This window comes from Tachypleus tridentatus, chromosome 4 (assembly GCF_004210375.1).
Source record: "Tachypleus tridentatus isolate NWPU-2018 chromosome 4, ASM421037v1, whole genome shotgun sequence".
Classification (NCBI taxonomy): Eukaryota; Metazoa; Arthropoda; class Merostomata; order Xiphosura; family Limulidae; genus Tachypleus; species Tachypleus tridentatus.
Genome location: NC_134828.1, coordinates 87344523 through 87364502, shown reverse-complemented (window position 1 = coordinate 87364502; position 19980 = coordinate 87344523). Strand labels below are relative to the sequence as shown.

The 19980-nt window shown below is 32.9% G+C and overlaps 1 protein-coding gene across 50 annotated transcripts in view; it reads right to left on the bottom strand.

Moving 5' to 3' along the window:
• Window positions 1-11726: 11726 nt before the first annotated feature.
• Window positions 11727-19980, bottom strand: part of LOC143249631 (catenin delta-2-like) — a 136749-nt gene continuing 128495 nt past the window's right edge. For 42 of the 50 annotated variants that reach the window (XR_013027875.1, XR_013027873.1, XR_013027876.1 and 39 more), the window contains 3 exons: window positions 19855-19874; window positions 16155-16250; window positions 11727-12961 (listed from right to left, as the gene is read on the bottom strand). Coding sequence is in view for 43 of the 50 variants with exons in the window: in XM_076499827.1 (XP_076355942.1) it covers window positions 12854-12961; window positions 16155-16250; window positions 19855-19874 (224 nt within the window). In the remaining 7 variants the exon portion in view is untranslated. Of the gene's footprint in view, window positions 12962-13349; window positions 13398-16154; window positions 16251-19854; window positions 19875-19980 lie in introns of all 50 variants that reach the window. The other 8 variants (XR_013027874.1, XR_013027877.1, XR_013027879.1 and 5 more) reach the window with 1 other exon arrangement.

The following is a 19980-nucleotide window of genomic DNA, read 5'->3' as shown; positions in this document are numbered from 1 at the left end:
GTATAAGTAAGGCTTCTTTAATTTTGCGTTTGTTTATGTTTGTTTCTTTATTTAGTATTTGAGTGTTTTATATGGTTATGTTGTGTTTATTTGACTTGCAGTGTTCGAAAACGTGTGAAGGTGACTTTTTATGTTATTTGAATCTGGTTTCCATTTTTCTACTTGTTTCTCCAATATAGAAGTCGTGGCAGTTATCACATTGTATTTTATAAATAATGTTGGTGTGGTGTTTGTCAGTATAGTTTTTACATAGTATAGACCTCAGTTTTGTGCCTGGTTTTTGAATAAATTTGCTATTAACTGGAATGTCATATTTTGTTACTAGTTTTTGCCAGATGTTGGCTATTTGTCTGCTGATGTCAGGAATATATGGTATACAGCAGTATATGGCTATATAAAGGTATATAAAACTTTCAAACAATTTTAATAAATACACAAACATTATTCAAAATTTACAGAAAAAACTACTTAAATCCATGTTGAATACAAAATACAAAGAACTACATGACTTACAAAAACAAAAAATGAACCTAGACCATCAACTGGCATGCTGCATTAAACCAGAGATTTACTGACTTATACAGCGAAACATAAACCAAATCAATACTAAGAACGAGAGAGACAAAAAGATCTGCCATAACAAAAAACTAGAAAAACTAAGATGCAAACAACAGAAAAGACATCAACATGACAAACCGTTGACTAACCACATAATTAACAGATCCGACCGACAATTAAACACAGACAAGATACATCTACTTAACAAAGGACTCAACTTCGCAATAGCACCTAGGTACATTCCAACCATAGAAATCAAAACATGTTTAGAAGATCTAGCCAGGAGACTTGTGATACATTCTGCAGAAAACAAAAACAAGGAAACAACCAAAAACAACCAACAGAAAGAAGACAACTTAGATAATTTTATTGACATCCAACAGCCAAACTTCCCAGGTAAAATTACAAATTTATATTTTCCAGAAACACCTAAAAACAACAACTTAAACGATTCTTTCAAAGAATTTTCTCACAAAACCATCAACATAATTTCACAAAACAGAAAACTAAAAAACAACCTTACAAAAAGAGACATTAATTCCATTAAAAACCTAAAACAAGACAAAAACATAAAAATTCTAAAAGCAGATAAAGGTAACGCTATAGTCATAATGAAAACGAACGAATACACCCAAAAAATTAAGAACATCCTATCAGACACGAACAAATTTAAACCAATACACACAAATCCAACAAAGACACACGAGACGCAACTAAACAAAATACTACTAAAAATGAAAAAAGCCAACATAATTTCACAAACACTTTATTCCTACCTACGTAAAACCGACTCACGCACACCACAAATATACGGCATCCCCAAACCTCATAAACCAGATTGTCCATTACGACCAATAATGTCCACATATGAATCGTTTAATTACAATCTTGGTAAATACATAGCATGGGCATTCTCCAAATATGTAACATCAGCCAGCTCATTCATCAAAGACTCTTTTAATTTCAAGTCTAATCTAAATCAACTTAATCATAAAGCCTTAATGACCAGTTTCGATGTTATATCCCTCTTTACAGAAGTTCCAACCACTGAAGCCTGCAAGATAGCCTTAGAACTCTATATCCGAGACCCTAACCCAACTATAGACATTCCCAGTAACCAATTAGCAACCCTCATAGAATTCACCACGATAAAGACAAACTTCATGTTCAACAACCAAAACTATATACAAACAAATTGCCTAAGCATGGGCAACCCACTATCACCAGTTCTAGCCAATATTTTTATGACACAAGTTGAAATACAAGCAATTAACAAAGCATTACATCCACCACTATACTGGTACAGATATGTAGATGACACGGTTGCGGGATTCAAATCTACAGAACACATACTTAATTTTTTCAATCACATTAACTCTATACATCTCAACATTAACTTCACATGTGAACAGGAAGAAAGCAATCAAATATCATCCCAACATTAACTTCACATGTGAACAGGAAGAAAGCAATCAAATATCATTTCTTAACCTCAAAATTACAAGAACCGACACACAATTCAAAACAGAAATCCACCGAAAAATCACCCATACTAGACTATACATTCCTAGGGACTCAGCACATGAAACAAAACAAAAACTCAACATACTAAGAAACCAAATAAACACAGCCATAAAACTATGCTCACCAGATAAAATTAACGATGAATTAGACAAAATAAAACAATACTTCATCAACATAAATAAGTTTCCTCCACAAACCGTAGAAAACATTATACGCACACACCTAGACAGAAAGCAAAATCAACCAACAAAAGTAAATATACCTCACGAATCCAAAAATCACGAAACCATATACTGCTGCATACCATATATTCCTGACATTAGCAGACAAATAACCAACATTTGGCAAAAACTAGTAACAAAATACGACATTCCAGTTAATACCAAATTTATTCAAAAACCAGGCACGAAACTGAGGTCTATACTATGTAAAAACTATACTGACAAACACCACACCAACATTATTTATAAAATACAATGTGATAACTGCCACGACTTCTATATTGGAGAAACAAGTAGAAAAATGGAAACCAGATTCAAAGAACATACAAAGTCACCTTCACACGTTTTCGAACACTGCAAGTCAAATAAACACAACATAACCATAGAAAACACTCAAATACTAAATAAAGAAACAAACATAAACAAACGCAAAATTAAAGAAGCCTTACTTATACAACAACTTAAACCCAAAATAAACCAATATAAAGGAACGCCTTTATACCTATATTAATATAATAAAATAAATAAAATTATATATTCAAACATCTAACACCGCTCTGTACATTCCGACACTCAGTTACACAACCCCTCTCAAACCTGTGGTCAGCTTCCGGTCAGTTACCTCTTTCTTTGTGAACCTGACGATGACCAAAGAAGGTCGAAACGTTGTTCGCTCTTCTACGTAAAATATTTTCTCAACCCAAACGAGCCGTTTTCGCATTTTTTTTCTCTACAAGTGGGTTTTCTCGACATCACTGATTAAGATCCACCCCATCTTGATTACGAATTTCAAAGTCCTCTCATCTGGATTTTCCAACATTTAACTTTAATTTAAAGAAAGTTTACCTATTATAAAAGAACTCCCAACTTTAAATAACAATACGCCTTCGATACAATTATTTGTTTCCCTCTGGTACAGCGGTAAGTCTACGAATTTGCAACGCTAAAATTAGGGATTCAATTCCCCTCGGTGAAATTCAGCAGACAACTCGATGTGGCTTTACTATAAGAAAACATAAACATAACCAACACACTTAAGTCTGCTCTGAATACTTCTATAAAATGATACATTATCCTCTTGTTTCTTATCTTTAATTTACTCTATCCTTTAATTCTATGCTTTAATTAACTTTTATAATTTTTTTAAACTTTATAATTTCCCATGTTTAGTATAGCTGGCTGAAGACGGAATACGTAGATTCCTAAACGTTCAAGAAATAAGTCTTTTTTACGATACACACACGTATCAAATGTCCACTGTTGCTGTCTTCGTCTACTGTTCTTCATTAAACTTCAATTCTCATCTAATGAATCTGTTACTAATCTGTAACTTTTGATGTATCAAACAGTAGTTTATCAGGAAACATAACTTTAGTATAGATCCTTGTATGTAAAATTACTGATGTAGTTATTAACTTCACTCTTCCCTAATTAGTACAAAATATATCTTTATTCACGTATACTCACGTAATCTTTTTATAAAGTTCCGTGTAGTTTCTGCATGCAGTTATGTCATTTTTTGCCCAGTATCTCAAGGTTGTAATAATGCCAATCCCATTATACAAACGGAAAGCCATATGTTGAAATCTTTGCTCAGAAGCCTCAATCCTGAGTGTGTGTGTTTCTGAATGGCGAAGGGCAGTTTTCCTAATCTTTTGTCACTCACATTCCTTCAGTAAGTACCCCGGTGGGACAGCGGTAATTCTATGAAGTTACAACTCAGTGATTCTATTTCCTTCGGTTAACGCAGATGTACCAACGTGGCTTTGCAATAAACCCTTCTTAATAAATATGGTTCCTTACGCGCGCCCCTTCTTTTTAAATGAGTGAAAGAGTGGGTTAAGTGATGAGAGGTGATATATTAAAAAGCTGTATGTGTTGTATTAATTTCCTATCTTCATTAATAAAAAAAAATGCATGAAAATCCTTAATTTTGCATTATTGACTCTACCCTAATCCCTAATCAGTCAAGCCCCACATTCTGAGAAACGGTACTGTTTGAAATTCTTGGAAAGCAGCTTATTAAAACTTAATACAAAAACTTTAGCTCTACAGCTGGCTTGGCTTAATATTATATGCGGAGTATTTGTTGACGCACGTAAATCTGGAATACCAGACTTTCTTTTGGCAGGGTATTCAAGAGTTCTGAACAGTCAAATGATACAGAGAAGGTACAGCCAGTTTTTAAACAGAATATTTGCTTGTAAAAAATCATTTTGTTTAATATGGCTAGTTTTTCTCTAACGTTAGTGTCCAATTTATTCTTCACTTATCGTGTCGGGAAAGCCCATTTTGCTGATATTTTGTTTTTGAGTACGCGATTATTTGTGAAACTACCAACTTCTTTTTTAGGTGCATGTTACATGAGGGTATTTGGACATCGTAAGTCTATTAAACGTTAAATAAGTTTTAGTATGTGCCACATTATTTTCCCTATGGACACATCAATTAAGTGTATATTAAAAAAGAATGTATGGATTTCATGAAATCTGATATTTTTTCATATACATTTAGATGTAGTAGATTGAAATCTATGTTCATCAATAAACCTACCTGTGTATAAATTTAAAGATGTCGTACTTGCTTTTATACACTCTTAGACCGTATTAACACTCCTACGAAAAGACGTTTCTAGTCCTGATTTCTCCAAGCCCGTTCCCCTGGCTGTGGTTTCGCTAGATAGTAGATAGGGACAGTGGGAATCTCGTTAATCCATTCATTAATGGATTTAAATGGCAATTTCATTTAAATACAAAATTATTAGCCTAATATTAATAACCTTTCAAGTTGCTCTGAGGCCTATTAGGCCCCACTTTTCGTAGGAGTGTTAATTAACTTGAGATAATTGTAAATCATGTAACATCTATAAACGTTTTAAACGTATACATGTATTGTATAATTTGTAAGAATTTTATGGCTATTGCCCGGCATGGCTAGGTGGGTTAAGGCGTTCGATTCGTAATCTGAGGGTCGCGGGTTCGAATCCCCATCGCATCAAACATGCTCACCCTTTCAGCCGTGGGGGCGTTATAATGTTACGATCAATCCCACTATTCGTTGGTAAAAGAGTAGCCCAAGAGTTGGCGATGGGTGGTGATGACTAGATTCCTTCCCTCTAGTCTTACACTGCTAAATTAGGGACGGTTAGCACAGATAGCCCTCGTGTAGCTTTGTGCAAACCTCAAAACAAAACAAACCAATTTATGGCCATCATCAGTGACTATACAGTTATTATATTGCTTGCCCTGTAGCTCATCTGTATTAAACTCAAACGTTATTTGAAAGATGTATTGAGCCATTATAAAGCACATGAACAAAATCTAAGCAACTCAATCTAAAGGAGGTGAGAGCTCTAACAAGTTGTATTATTATATACTCATCTTTACTTTAACTGAGAAGTTCTATTAAGTAATAACACTATGTAACAAATGTTAAATGAATATACGTATATTTATTATTTCTATGTAGGAATCAGATACACTATTCATTAGAACGAGCGAAATGTACAAGTTAGAGAGATATACATGTTTACAGCTCAATACTGGCTACTTTAATACTAAGACATTATCAACCGAAGAGATAGACAAGCTGGAGGAATATACAACGACAAGCGATTTTTTACACTATGTAACACAAATTTTGGATAGTATGTGTTATTTCTTAATTGCTAATGTTATAAAAGTACAGAAAATGGCCATTATTCCTTCAAACTTTGCTTTTATGACCTGGATAATGAAATTTAAAAATTAACTTATTTTCTTTGTAAAAACGGGCAAATTTGCATATTTTCATTTACATAAAGTCTCAATAATCAAGATTTACATGTATTTATACTAAAGTTATACACAAATGTTTAGAAGTGAGTAGTTCTTTTGAGATTACATTACTGTAATGTAAATCAATTTCACGTATCAGACCCCATATATGATCCCAGGTCACAAAAGCAAAGTTTGAAGAGAAAAATAGGTCTTTTCCATTTACTTTAAGCATAAGCAATTGGGAAATAACAATTTCTGTCCAGGAACAAGAAAAATAGAAATTATGTTACATAGTGTAATTTAACACGTATAGTATATAACTTCATTGACACAAGAGCCTTCATAGACGACTATAAATAAATCTTTCTTTTTTATATAAATACAACACGAATTATTTTGCGCATCCATTTTCGTTATTTACATACAGTGCTCGAGTTTTTGTTCCTTAGAAAATCTAGTTTTTATACAATCTTAGATCTGCATTAGAAATCTTGAGCTTTCTCATAAGTTGTGTTACTTAAACAATTTATTAACTTTTGTAATTTACTGTTAGATGCTCCATTAGAGGCTTTGGGCCACCAGTAAATCTAACTTATAAATATATGATCAGGTGGGCTGCCTCTGGTAAACCTATATAACCTTACATGATCAACATAAGAGAATTTGGATTATTTTGTTTTATTTTTTAAATATGTAATGGCTCGTATTAATGAACCTTGAAGTAGTTGTAGTTACTTTAATAGAATTGAAACATTAAAAGTGAAAATGATCAGATTTTTTATAATGTTGTTCTTTTAACATTCTGATCCTAGCAGTTTGTTTGAAAACACTTCACAACAAAGTTTTTGCTTCTTGAACACTGTCGTGTGTTCCTTATAGATTTTTGGCTGCTGATCACGAAAATCACATCCAAATTTTCCCATCACGTACCGTTTCATCGAAATCTTCAGTTTTGCTACAATGGAAAAACGATATCAGGGCAACTGGAATCCGTCACTCCTTGCTGACTACTGTTAAACACTGCAATGTGATGCACCAGACATTGAATAGAAACTAAAATTAGGAGCAAAACACTTTTAATCATGTTGAACTTTACAGCATATTAGAAACATAGACGCAGTTAAATGCGTTATTGCCGGTAAACAGTTAACTGTCTATTTCTCAGAGTTCCTACGAGATGAAGCAAAACCAAAACTATGTTTGTGCATACCCACCAGGTACCTGTTACAATTAGTAGAAACTTTTCAGGAAGTAAAACTTTTCAAAAAATTGTTGTGCAGTGTAACCTATATTTATGTGAAAACTAGAAGTTCGATCCATAATTATTCCTCTAATACACTGCTGGCCAAAATCTTAAGGCCAAGGAACATAAAGAAAAAATATGCATTTTGCGTTGTTAGACTCAACCACTTATTTGAGTAGAGCTTCGAAAGATGAAAATAAGAAAAGGGAAAATAAAAGTAAAAACCTTTTAAGCATTTAATAGGGAAAATGTAAACACTATGAAATTAACCTAAATACTAGCTGGTTAAGAGTTTAAGACCATACTGAAACAAAGCATTAATCGGTAAACACGTAACAAAATTTAGTCATTTGTGTTCAAGCATTAGTGTTGTCAGCATCTCCCACTGACATTTCCTGTGTTACATTGAGTAAAACATGGCAAAGGTTAAAAAGTTGACAAAGTTTGAACGTGGCAGAACTGTCGAGTTGCAAAAGCAAGGTCTCTCTCAACGTGCCATCGCTGGTGAGATTGGGCATAGTAAAATTGCTGTTGCAAATTTCTTAAAAGACCTTGAGAGATACCGAACGAGAATTTCAAGTGGTCGGCCCAGGAAAATTTCGTCGGCGTTGAGCAGCAGGATTCGACGGGTTGTCCGGCAAGACACTAGTCGATCATCGAACCAGATTAAGGCCCTTACGGACGCAGAATACAGCTCAAGAACAATAAGATGGCATCTACGAGAGAAAGGCTTTAAAAACCGTAAACGTCTTCAAAAGCCACGCCTCCTTCCACACCACGAAACAACTCGGTTAAACTTTGCTGAGAATCACCAAACATGGGACGCAGAAAACTGGAAGAAGGTTTTGTTCTCTGATGAGAAATAATTTAATATGGATGGTCCAGATAGCTTCCAACGTTACTGGCACGATAAGGATATCCCACCGGAGACATTTTCTACACGACACAGTGGAGAAGGTTCCATCATGATCTGGGGCGCTTTCTCCTTCCATGGAACGATGAAACTTTAGGTTATACAGGGGTGTCAAACAGCAGCTGGCTAGATTGACATGTTGGAGAGAGCATCCTTATTGATTGAAGGCCCTAGCTTGTGTGGAAATGACTGGATCTTTCAGCAGAACAACACTACAATCCACAATGCCCGCAGGACAAAGGACTTTTTCATGGCGAATAACGTAATTCTTTTGGACCATCCAGCGTGTTCGCCCGAACTGAACCCAATTGAAAATGTTTGGGGGTGGATGGCAAGGGAAGTTTATAGAAATGGACGTCAATTCCAAACAGCGCATGATCTCTGTGACGCCAACTTCACCACTTGGAATAACATTCCAGCTAGCCTTCTGCAAACGCTTATATTGACCGTGCCAAAGGGAATGTTTGCCGTTATTCGCAATGACGGCCGTGCAACTCACTACTGAGAGCTCTTGTTGGGCATTTCCTACCCTGTTTAGGACTTATTTTTGGTATGGTCTTACACCTTTGACCAGTCAGTATTTAGGCTAATTTCATAGTGTTCACATTTTTCCTATTAAATGCTAAAAGTTTTTTATTTTTATTTTCCCTTTTTATATTTTCATCTTTCGAAGCTCTACTCAAATAGGTGGTTGTGTCTAACAACGCAAAATGCATATTTTTTCTTTATGTTCATTGGCCTTAAGTTTTTGACCAGCAGCGTATTTTGCAACTTCGACTTCATGAATCAATAACGTGTTCATAATTAAACTGTTTTTGCTTAAATTGATGCTTCAAATTTTAGAATACTAAGTCAAATATATATATTTATATATATATAATGATTACAAAATTTCTACATTAAATTATCCTGTAAAATATGTTGATTCTGGAAAAACGAAAAGTATGCAACACTCAAAGTTTTTTTTTGTGACTGATAATTTGAGTAGTTTCCTTAATACAATACAAAATATCAAAAATTAAAAGCTATTTATCATGTCTGGGTATTATATAGCTTCATCGCAGAATAACAGTCCATGTTTGTTTTGAATTTCGCGCAAAGCTACTCGAGCGCTATCTGCACTAGCCGTCCCTAATTTAGCAGTGTAAGACTAGATGGAAGTCAGCTAGTCATCACCACCCACCGCCAACTCTTGAGCTACTCTTTTACCAACGAATAGTGGGATTGACCATCATATTTTATAACGCCCCCACGGCTGAAAAGGCAAGCGAGCATATTTGGTGCGACGGGGACGCCAACCCGCGACCCTGAGATTACGAGTCGCATACCTTAACGTACCTGGCTATGCCGGGCCATACAGTCCATGTTACCACGTCTGATCATGCTCTATCTGACAAATGTGTACCTTGACAATAGCTCTTCAATGTAATTTCCACTCCAAGAAGCACATCACGTCTCTCTGCATTTGGTGTATATGGAGAATGGTTTTTCCAGCAGCTGTATCTACAGCCTGAACACACAAAAATCTGTAAGGCATTACATCTAGCAACTTGATCACTATGTCTCTGCATGGAATATAGTACCCATTTTATTCTCTAGCTGCTTAAGTAGCATTTTGTATTGTTAACAGCTTTTACATACCTTTTCCAAAAGTGATCAATTTCACAGGCCTGCAAATTTAAAATTCATAAAATTGTTTTGGTTTTAATAACATATTTTCCATAATTCAACTATACAGATTTCAAAAAATAATATTCATTTTGTTCTGTCATATAAGGGCTTTTTACAAATTGGGAAGAAAAAATTCTTACTTAGATCAAATTATTATTTTGTTTACTACAGTGAACATGTTTTGTTATTATGTTTGTTAACAAAGATACAAACAATCTAAAGGTAAAGGGAAGAACGTTGATGTCAAATGAATGTTTTCTCATTTATCCTGAGATACTTGAAACAGTCACCATCTTTGTGTATGACCTTCACAAACTACTTCATCAAATCCAGTTTTATGTGAAGTGGAAGCAATAGGACTTTATTGTATCAACCAAACTTTCAAGTCCAATGTCATTTGCTCCTGGTATCTAGCTGATTCTACATAGCCATTGCTTTTTGATCCAGTTCTGATTTCATGCACTGCTTCCCATTCACACAAAAAACATAAAAACTTTGTATAACCAGATTGTTGACACAACAATATTGAAAGGACAGTTAAGTCTCCAAAATGTAGCCAACCATGTTCTTTATATCTGATTTTATTCAAAAAAAGTTTGGGATTCTGTACATTCACTTCAAGTGAACCAATATTAGCAGAAGGAACAGATGCATGTATGTTACCATTATGAAGGGATACACCTTTTAGACTTCTTTTAGAGAAATGAATGAATAATCATCACTCATTTGATTTACAGACTGCAACTCCTAAGATTGTTGTTAATTGAGCAGTGTTGTTGGGATAAACCAGTAAACCTTCTTGCAAAAAGCATGCTATAAAGTCTTTCTTATGGTTTCTGTACCCGTAAAATAATGTCCCTAGAGAAAGTAAGTTCATAGCCCAAAGTCTGGATCCCAAAATCTCTGAAAAATCCTTTGGAAGGCCCACTTTCCACACCAAATAATTAAGTCCACCTTCTGTGAAAAGCTGTGATTCAACAGATGTTTCAGGTTGAAAACAATCCCTATCACCATTTCTATTCACACTCAGAATCAATCAAAACTGTATCATGAGTCTCCACTGAAGTAGGTACAGGTACATCAGGTCCATGAGGAACAGCTCTTATAGCAGATTGAAGATTTGGATAACAAATTTCCTTTTCCTTTCAAGTTATTACATGTTACCTGAGTAAAAGCAACAGTCATTTCTGTGGTTTAAAGGCTCCTACCAGACCATTGGTATTCCTTTAGTCTATTCTCTCAACTCTTTGACATAAATGGTGCAAACTTTGTATGGAGCCTACGATTCATTTTGGTTCCTAAGTTTTATCCTAAAGTACATGTAATGTTTTCCTTCTCTTTCTTTACAACAAATTTCCCACAAAAACATAACAAAATGTGACCAGATTTCAATGAAAATGATTAATTTATGTCAAAGTACAAATGGCATTTTGCGAAAAATCTGTATGTGATGGATATAAGAATTTCAAGAAGATAAAACCATGATAGGCCTGTATTTTCAGTGGCACCACATTACTTACAATATTCTGAACAATGTAAGTAATGGCACCACATTACTTACAATATTTTGAACAATGTTAAAATGCTCTTCTGATACATTTTATTATATTTCAATTTTATAATGGCTCTGGTTATCAAGTAATTTGCCAACTTGTATATTCAAAGTTTTTATATAACATATATCACCCTCTATATTAATAAGATGAAAATGTATGAAAATTATATATGTACAAAATCATGTGATCATACCTGGTATTAATAACAGGAATTCAAATACCTCCCAAATTAATTCAAACTAACATTATACCATATGAAGAATTCACACAGTGTACTATTGATTAAGGGCCTGAGATCTTTAGATGTTTTATTAACAGTCACTACTTACATGTTCACATTTAATTAACTTTAGCTTTGTACAAATGCAAGTTATAACAAAAACAGAAAGCAGCTTTAATATAATAAAAGGTGCACATCTTATGCCATGTGTTAAGAGCAATTACATGGAAAATATTCTCACAACAAGCCTAACAGATGACAAATGTATAACAATCAATTTAAATTATGGAATGTTAAAAACAAAACAAATACTAATTAAGCAACATTTTAATAAAATATAATTTTAAATGCTTAAAGCATAGAAACAAGAAATACAAAATCTTGCCTGACAATAATCACTGACTAGCCTGTCATTACATTTAACATTTATAAGCTTGCTTTTTTTTCATAGAATGATAAGTTTTTAGCACAGACAAAATAACTTAAGTAAAGAAACTCTTAATACTGGAGACAAAATTAAATGCAAGAATGTTTTTCTCAGTTTTTTTTACACACTGCAGCATTTCCTGGAAAATTGTTTTTTTTTCAAGCAATAAAAAAGCTTTTAGAACTCACTTCTACCTAACCATAAAATGTCTTAGCAAAATCATATTTCGTCTTACAGTTTAAAGTATGTAGTACTTAACTCAACTAACCAAAATAGTTTATTCAAAAACATTTCTTTGTTATGTCTTTAGGCTTGTGGGAGTTTATGTTGTTAAAAAGAGCCTTAATTAGTGACTGCTAAGTTAACCCTTTAGCTCAGTTGGTATAGCACTCATTCAGTACACATAAAGTTCCAACTTTGATTGAAGTGTTGTATATGTTAAAATTGGGTTGAACATAGACAACAAAGTTTTCTAGCAGAATCAAAGTCCTGTCATGTAAATGAAAGTCTTTAGAGCTCAACTCAGTCATCCAAGAAACTGATTTTCTTTTAAATAAAAATACATTAGGTTTAAAAGAAAAGCTGAAACAAAAAGGAAAAACTTTGTTGGCACAAAGGTCACACAAAAATTTGTTTCTCTGAGATAATATCTCCTAACCAATATTCAGGGCTAGAGAAAGCTACACACTCCAGTTTACCACATCTTCAGTTACATACACATCTCTGAAATCTGTAGCGTACATCACAAGCACGGATGAAACTTCACACCCACGAGTCTTCTTGTTGACCCTCCTTGATTGGTGGGTTAACCTGTTGGTGGCTCTCCCTTAAACGTTGATCATAAGATTGTTTTTCCAAAGGTTGTGAAACCTGTCAATGTGTTCATTCAGTCAGTCATTCCCAAACTCAATGTGTGGTGTAATAGCTATTTCTAAATGTATATTTTTATTCTAGGTTATCAGTAGTAATATATATGATATTAAAATTTATTTAATTTATTATTTATTCATACATTTATTGTAAATAAAAATTGAAAAAATAAAATACTACTAAAAAGCAATGTTTACGTTACATGTAACTATGTGGTTTAATAATGCCATGCAATTATAACAACTAGAATATTAAAATCAGTTACAATCGAAAATCAACACTAATTTATTTATTATGACTACTATTTAATATCTATAACATTACATATATGAGTGAGATACAGAGATTCATAAGGAAATATGAGTTGAAGAATTAAAAAGGCACCCACCAAGACAGAATCAGAAACTTAACTAGTTCAGAAACCATGGGGTGGAGGCTACAGAAGAACAGATAATAATGTGTTTACATAACGATTTTTGTATGCATATATTTATAGACTATTTTTCCTTTTTAAGTAACCTACACTAGAAGTACCTAGTTATTTTGATTCAGAAGCCAGTTACTACAATACACTTAAAATGTGCAACAAATTATATTTGTATGTTCTTTTGTTTGGTTTTTTCAAAATTAAAATTTAATAAATATGATGTTGATCTATATAACAGTGGCATTTTTTAAATATGTTTATGATAAAAAGAAACAGAATGTAGTGACTAGTATTTATATATGGTTAGAGCATTACAGGTATAGCACAGCAAATGAAAAATTACAAAATGATCAAATCACTGTTTTTCAATCTATCCAAATATCTGGTGCACCAAACTTAACTTACATAAATTAAGCTTTTTTAATTGTATTATTAGAGTAAAAGAGGATATAGTAATATTATATACAGTCATGTGAAAAAGATAGGACACCCTATGAAAGCCTGTGTATTTTTGTAGCATTTTTGGATATATAGATATTTAATCTCAATTTTAACAATACTGAAAGATTATAGGAATATAACTAAACAATTAAAACTCAAGAAAATACTTTTCAACATCTTCTGTAAATGTAATTCTACAAAAATGCATATTCTAACTGAGGAAAAAGTTATGACACCCTCACATTTATTCCCACTTAAAATGGCTCCATTCACACACAGGTGCATCACACCAGGTGCACATGATTAGAAGATCGTTACTCAGTATTTTGAATGAGGCTTGCACTATTTAAACCTCAGACATTTAGTTTGGTGTGCTCCTGACTGTTGAAGTGAAAGTGAACACCATGGTGAGAGCAAGAGAGCTGTCTGAGGTCTTCAGAAAGAAAATTGTAGCTGCTTATGAGTCTGGTATGGGATTTAAAAAGATCCCAAAAGATTTTGAAATCAGCCATTCCACTGTCCGAAAAATAGTCAACAAGTGGAGGCTTTCAAAACAACTGATAACATACTCAAGTCTGGTCATCCAAGCAAGTTCACCCCGAAAGCAGACTGCAAGATACTAAAAGAGGTCTCCAAACACCCTAACATGTCATCACGGGACCTACAGCAGGCTCTGGCTACTGTTAATGTGAAAGTGCATGCCTCTACAATCAGAAAGAGACTGCACAAGTTTAACTTGCATGGGAGGTGTGCAAGGAGGAAACCTTTGCTCTCTAAGAGAAACATCAAGGCCATACATAAGTTTGCCAGAGATAATGTAGACAAAGACCAGGACTTCTGGAATAATGTTCTTTGGACAGATGAGCCAAATTATTTGGACACCAGAACAGAGGACATATTTGGTGTAAACCAAATACAAAATTCCAGGAAAAGAACCTCATACCAACTGTCAAGCATGGAAGTGGAAGTGTCATGGTTTGGGGCTGCTTTGCTGCAGCAGGACCTGGACAGCTCACAATCATAGAATCCACCATGAATTCTATTGTGTATCAGAGGGTGCTTGAGGATCATGTGAGACCATCTGTACAAAAATTAAAGCTGAAGCGGAACTGGACCTTGCAACACGACAATGACCCAAAACATACCAGTAAATCCACCAAGGACTGGCTGAAAACTAAGAAATGGAGAGTCCTGAAATGGCCAAGTCAAATCCCAGATCTTAATCCCATTGAGATGCTGTGGGGTGACTTGAAACAGGCTATACATGCAAGAAACCCCTCAAACATCTCAGAGCTGAAAGAATTCTGCACTGAGGAGTGGGGCAAACTTTCTTCAGACCAATGTCAGGGACTGGTAGATGGCTACAAGAAGTGTCTCACTGCAGTTATTTCAGCCAAAGGGGATAACACTAGCTATTAGGGGGTAGAGTGTCCTAACTTCTTTCCCAGTTAGAATATGCTTTTTTGTAAAATTACATTTACAGAAGATCTTGAAAAGTTTTTCCTTCAGTTTTAATTGTTTAGTTATATTCCTATAATCTTTCAGTATTGTTAAAATTGAGATTAAATATCTATATATCCAAAAATGTTACACAAATACATAGGCTTTCATAGGGTGTCCTAACTTTTCCACATGACTGTATATACATATATAGGTATCTCATCCTATATAACTCTAAGGTTCAACTTGTAGCACTTGATGGCTAATTATGATTAATTACTACAGAAATATGATTAAAATTTAATATATGTCATAGTTTTAAATATAAAAGAAACATTTATCTTGGGAAAACTCAAGACGTACAAAATAAAACAAAATAGACACATACAGAGGGTGTCACTTATAATACTTCTGCAACAATTTAATTTTAGATAACTGATTTCAATCTAACAGAAGAAAGGTAAAAATACTCTCAAGAAAGGATTAAAGTTGCTATTTAAATTGTGGAACGTCTAACGTTATGAGAGAATAAAATATATGTTAATTATGTTTCTTTGGAAATGGCACAGCTGCCTCATACATTTGATTGTTAAACATTCTATAATAGTAATGTTACTCACCATGGGAAAATCCTATCCATGGTATTCAGTAACAAACACAATATAAACATAGCCTTTTAAATGAGATAGTGAAAAAAAATTACAGTTGAATATTTTCTGCTCTTATATATCTATCAGTTTTTCAAGTGGTTTAGATTATGAGTAAACCATAATTAACCATTAGCATATATTAATATCTAACGTCCTGTAAACTAATTCCTGTTGTGTATCTAGAAAACATATGGAGCAGTAATAAATCATAAAAACATGTTGTATTAGAACTTACCGGTACAGGAGGAAGAATTAACACGCCCCCTACTGGTGGCCGGTGAGGTGGTGGCTCAATGTCTTCCCGGACATCGTTTAAGGGTAGTTCTTCTGACTATAAATATAAAACCAGCCATAACACAAGGTACATACAGTTGATAATATTAGTAAGTTTTAGATACACATATAACAGAATCAGAAACTAATGTACCAAGAAGTTGACATTTAATAAATTACTATTCCAAGAAAACAAAGGAATTCATAGCATTTAGCCTATGTAGCTCTAAATATGCATTTCAATGATGGAATAAATACTTCTTTGTACAGACATGTATAAATGACTACATGGTTTTCAACTTACTGGTGGTTCCTACTTGTAATACTTAGATGCATATGTACATAATATAGTTAAATAGTTAGGATATAAATTATAATGATTCATATATTGTGATTAAAAATGCAATACATAGGATTAACCCTTTCATAACATCATGAGTCAAACTACATGTCATCATGTTTTTAACTTACAATCAAAATTTGATTGAACAGCTATTTTATGAATTTATGTCAAATAGATTATGATTCAAACTTTATATTACATATGATTTAATTTCTTAATTTCAAAGTAAGTATCAAAAGGACACAAATATAGATTTTAGATAGTCATGTGCTATGTTGAATGTAGCACTGTTTAAAATTAGATGGTTGTGATGTCAAAATACTAAGTTTAGAGTTTCATACAAATTAAGAACTCAAATTATTAACATTAACAAGCAAGAATATAAAATTAAAAACTTGTATCTATTTAGTTTAGTGAGATATGGCTTAGGTACTAAACCAAAACATTCACCTCTTTCTATTTTTAAAAACAGTCTCTTATACACACTTATTTCAATATATGATGTGAATAACCAATTTAGAACTTATAATTTTCCTCTAATGGTTTTTTCACTCTAATCTATGAAAAGGCTACCACGTTCTTGTAAATCAAAATTTCAAGAAGGTAGGTTGTGTCTTTAGTCTGCTCGAAGTTTTATGTTTTTTGTTGTTTTTTTAAAATACATCTTAGTTAGTAAGATTAATAAATTATAGTGAAATTCTGTGGTATCAGTATAGTTATCTATGATTTCTTGGTTATTCAACTGTATATATAAAACCTAAAAAAATTTTGTTTCATATCCTCCACGTGCAAACTTTTACAAGGTTTAGCAACTTACATCTAGCAGCAACTGAGTTCAATGGTCATAGCAAGAAGAGATAATTGTTTGCTTTACTTCTTGCTTTATTGTTCTATGTTTTAAGAAAGACAGGTTTAATAATCTATTTCTAAACAGTAATTATCTATTTACATATATAATGTATAATAATTGAAATGTGACTGTATATTACAAAATACTTGTCCATTAAAAAACAACCAAGACAGGGAAGACAAAAGGTCAGTTTTATATTATTGGATACGTAAAGTGAGTGCACATGCATCATGCCATTGCAAGTTATGTAATGTTAACTAGGCATGACTGGAAGGTTAATATAATAAAAAATATATCGTGTTACAAGACTTAAGCTACTTAGACTAAACATTTGTATTTTCATGTTATAACACTTAAGTCATTTTAGCAAAAAAAAAGCATAATTTACATTTATTTCCCAGTTTATTTATGATAGTTACAATGTTGATCAAGTGACAGACTCCACATATTTAATGTATAGAAAATAACATATAATATAGTCTTACTGAAAACAAATATTTTAAACACATTTAGGAAGTTTTACAGATTACACAAATGATATTTAAGATTCTTAGGGCAAAGAATAGTTTTTTTCAGTTATAACATAAAATCACTTTGCACTAAGACTAGTAATAAAACAGACTATATTTTCACAAACAAATATTTAGTAAAAACATTTCATTAAAAAAATCTGTTTTTTGTATACAGAATACTTGTAACCTTTACTACAACTCTACCATATTTTGTGAAAATACAATTGTATCAAAAGTTATAGTGCAAATACTTAATGTGTGAACTTATGTATATTATACTTAATGTGTGAACTTATGTATATTATACCGAACCACTTGCAAAAGGGTTAAAGGTGTAATTGAAGATGATATATTACCTATAAATAAAGTACAACTCCCCCTGCTTCCATTCTTTGTTAACTCATCTAATACCATGACACCCCAACTGCAGGTCTTGTTCTTAGGTAACCAGTGATTCTGCCCACCACCAGCAGGCTTTGTCCACAATCCACTAGCACTTACAGACTACATACACTTCACCAGTTACAAATGCACAAGACAGTAAGCACTTAATACATTTTGCATTTATTTTGCAGGCATTAACTTAAATCAATATTTTGTATTTCTGTCAATAGCATGTTGTTTTAACACTTTCTTGAAAGCTGTCTTATTCAAAGATTATTTGATAAATTGTGAAACAGGCATTTTCATGAATAGATTTCAAGATTAGTATGCTGATGACGTTGGGCCAGATCCTGGTCAATCAACAACAAATAACTTTGCTGTGTTAGATGGTAAAAGGAGGGAATGGTGAATTTATACAAGAAAATGTACATCATGGTCAGTTGATACTCTTAATCAGCTGGAAGAGTTTGACAAAAAGCTGAAGGGTGATTTATTCCCTCAAAAATGGCAGATCACTCAGCTAAATGTTTATATATGATATAAAGTGTACAGTTGCATCACAATACATTACAGCAAACAGTAAATCTTTTATATTTTAATTTTATTTGTTTGGTTTTTTACATGCTAGCTACATGGTTTACCAAAATAAACCTTAAAACTCTTCTATTTTAAAATGCATAATGAGTAAGAATTTAAGTCACTGTTAATGCATGATGTGTTAATATTTCTTTTAACGTGGTAGACCTCACAGCACACAAAATGTTGACATATGTGGTTCAAAAGGGCAGATACATAAGAAATAGATTCTAAGGTTAGTATTAGTCTAGTAAACTTAAGTACCAATACTAGTTGAGATTTTCTGTGGTACCAACTATAAAATACATAAGTATTTAAGAAAATGATAAGGAAATTGTCTTCTAGTTAAATATTCTCAAGGTGTCTTTATTTCCTTTTTATTACAAAAGCCTGTCTTGAGATTCACTGTACAGGATCAGGTGGCAGAATTTCTAAAACATGCTCTCAACAAGACAGGGGAAGCAGTCACATGGTATATTAAATATCAGTAACTATTGTGTTTAAATTTATAACGAAGATTTCCCTTAAATTATGACACTATTTAATCAAAAACTATGTTCCTAAAATATTATATATGGAACTGGATATTCTGCAGAAATAGTCTTAAGCTTGCAAACATCAGCAAACGGTGTTCAAAACTGAAGGATGATTAGGTAGAAAAGGAAGAGTGATGAATGATAATGAGAAAGTATATAAGCTGAAAGAAAGACACAGAGAGATCATTGTCATAAACAATAATTTCAATGACATTCTGTAAACCTTTTCTATTTTTTTATTTATTTTTTGTTAGAGAATAAATATAATCTTAAAGGCTGTGTTTAAAAAACAGCTGAGACCACATTGTAATATGTTGGCATAATGGTTGTAGGAATACATAAACACAACATAAAAACCCCAGATTTGCAACAATGTTTCTGTACAATTGCATTAATACTTTCACAATGTGAACTTTAGTTGGGTTCTCATTAGATAACAAAAATAAATTTACATAACTCACCCGGCTACGTGGCACACCATCTGAAAAATATTAAATCATGTGAGATCAGAATAGCATTCTAGCAAAACAAAAGTAAAAAAAAACAGAGTATACTCAAATTAAAACATCAGAATCAAAACTCTCACT